This window comes from Dasypus novemcinctus, chromosome 30, assembly GCF_030445035.2.
Source record: "Dasypus novemcinctus isolate mDasNov1 chromosome 30, mDasNov1.1.hap2, whole genome shotgun sequence".
Classification (NCBI taxonomy): Eukaryota; Metazoa; Chordata; class Mammalia; order Cingulata; family Dasypodidae; genus Dasypus; species Dasypus novemcinctus.
Window position 1 is genome coordinate 14,977,258 of NC_080702.1, and position 2,383 is coordinate 14,979,640.

The 2,383-nt window shown below is 35.4% G+C and overlaps 1 protein-coding gene across 1 annotated transcript; it reads left to right on the top strand.

The window, feature by feature from the left end:
• Positions 1-455: 455 nt before the first annotated feature.
• Positions 456-1,361, top strand: LOC131276677 (vomeronasal type-1 receptor 4-like). The gene has a single exon (XM_058290193.1). It carries the CDS (start codon positions 459-461, stop codon positions 1,359-1,361), a length of 903 nt encoding a protein of 300 aa, XP_058146176.1. The 5' UTR covers positions 456-458.
• The last annotated feature ends 1,022 nt before the right edge of the window (positions 1,362-2,383 follow it).

Consider the following 2,383-nt stretch of genomic DNA (forward strand, 5'->3'; position numbering starts at 1 on the left):
TAAATAAAATGCCATCAATCTAAAATAAATTGATAGGTTGTAAGAACAAATATAGAGAGATTATTTGAATAATACAGGTAGGTATCTTCCTTAGTATAGCATGTGTGGTTAAAGCTACCTAGGGTGTAAATTTTGCAAATCATTTAACTTCTTTGTGCCTAAATTAACCTCAACTTTATGATTAAAGTTTCAGTGTGTGCATCATGGATTTGCAAAGAAAATAGAAATTAGTATATGTACAGACTTGATAGCAGAAGTTCATACATAGTAATTTCTCTTTATATATTCAATGCTTAGAAATCTCTTAATTAAAGAAAAACTAATATGTCTTTAAGTACAATCTAACAGTAAGTGGAGAATTTTGTATTTTGATTGAGATGATAAATGTAGCTCATGATTTATGTTCCCAATGCAGTATTTTCTGGTTTTGAGATAATCAGTCACAGATAACTGACAAAATGGCCTCCAAGGATTTGGCAATAGGAATGATCTTCTTATTACAAACCGTATTTGGAATGCTGGGGAATTTCTCACTTTTTTGCCATTATATCTTCCTTTCCTTCACCGGGTGCAGATTAAGGTCCACAGATTTGATTGTCAAGCACCTGTTAGTAGCCAATTCCTTGGTCCTTCTCTGTAAAGGAATACCACAAACAACGGCAGCATTTGATTTGAAAGATGTGTTCAATGATTTTGTATGCAAAGTTGTTTTGTATCTTCACAGAGTGGGAAGGGGGGTGTCCATTGGAACCACCTGTCTCTTGAGTATTTTCCAGGCCATCATGATCAGTCCCAGGAATGCCCGGTGGACAGAGTTGAAATTTAAAGCCCCAAAGTACACTGGTTTTTCCCTTTTCCTGTGCTGGATCATCTACATTGCAGTAAATATTATTTTTCCAGTGCATATGTCCGGCAGACAGAACACCAAAAACATCACAAACCTTAAAAGTTTTGGATACTGTGCTTCTGTACGTCATGACAAAATCTCAGACTCACTCTATGCAGTGTTGTTATCAGTCCCTGATGCTTTATGTCTGGGGCTCATGCTCTGGGCCAGTGGCTCCATGGTTTGCATCTTGTACAGGCACAAGCAGAGGGTCCAATATATTCATAGGAACAATGTCTCCCCCAGATCCTCCCCTGAGTCCAGAGCTGCCCAAAACATCCTTTTACTGGTGAGCACTTTTGTAACTTTTTATACCTTTTCCTCCATATTTCAGATTTGTCTTCCTCTTTTAAATAATCCTAGTTGGTGGCTGGTAGACACCGCTGCACTTCTTAATTCCTGTTTCCCATCTCTCAGCCCCTTTGTTCTCATGTGTCATGACCCCAGTGTTTTCAGGTTCCACTCTGCCAAGTAAGGCGTACAGAATTCCCCATCTTTTCAGAAATATGTAAATGTACGTTTCTGCAAGATGTTCAGTTATGATTTATACATCTCTTAGTTTATCATAAGAACTGTTATGAAAAGTCACACTTCAAGTGCAAGGAAAAAGACAACCTAACCTGCCTTTGCCACAAGAATAAACAAATGATAACAACAATTGAAAATGAAATATTATGCAATTACTACATAAGTATGTCTTCGAGTATGTAAGTTTCTACCTGATATAGTATATTTTTCCAAAAATTCACTACATATCAAATTGTTGCACAAGTTATATAATAAAGGAAGAGAGTGTGTGTGTGGGGGGGGGGGATTCAAAATACCTAAAAGAAAATATCTGCATGGAATAATGAAGAAGTAGGGTGTGAAAATGGAATCTGTATTTCAGATTCTGAATCAGAGAATATGATCGTTTTGGGCAAGTTGTGATTTTGGTATCTAATGTAATTAGATAGATGGCAGTCATTTGAAATATGATGCTGAGAAGAGAGATTGGCATATATAAAATAGTGTAGAAATGTTCATATAGAACTGAAATAGATCAAACAAGAATGTGAAAAATATGTTTTTGCTGTTTTTTGGAGAGATCAGATGAGTTTGAGAATATGAAAAAATCTGGGTAACTGGTAGAAAATTTCATGGATTTTTGAACTGTAGATGGAGGTTTGTGTGTCTTGGGGTGTTTTATTTGATATTATGAGAACATTTCTATTGGGCATTTTGGCAACAAAAATTTTGGGAAGAGCACTCTCATTTCTTTAAGTTAAAGGACATAAGATTTTCACTGAGCCTTTCATTAACCTTGGAGCAGTAGAAGAATAGCCATTTGAAAGAAGAAAAGCATATATCCTTTTTTGGTTTATAATGTGGAGTTAATAACTTATTGGATTCTGAATTATCATAATGATGTTTCCTCAACTTTAAGAAACATTTTCTTACATCTCTCTCTCTGTAGCTACATGTAAAGCAGATGTAAAGTGGTAAAATCATAAAAAT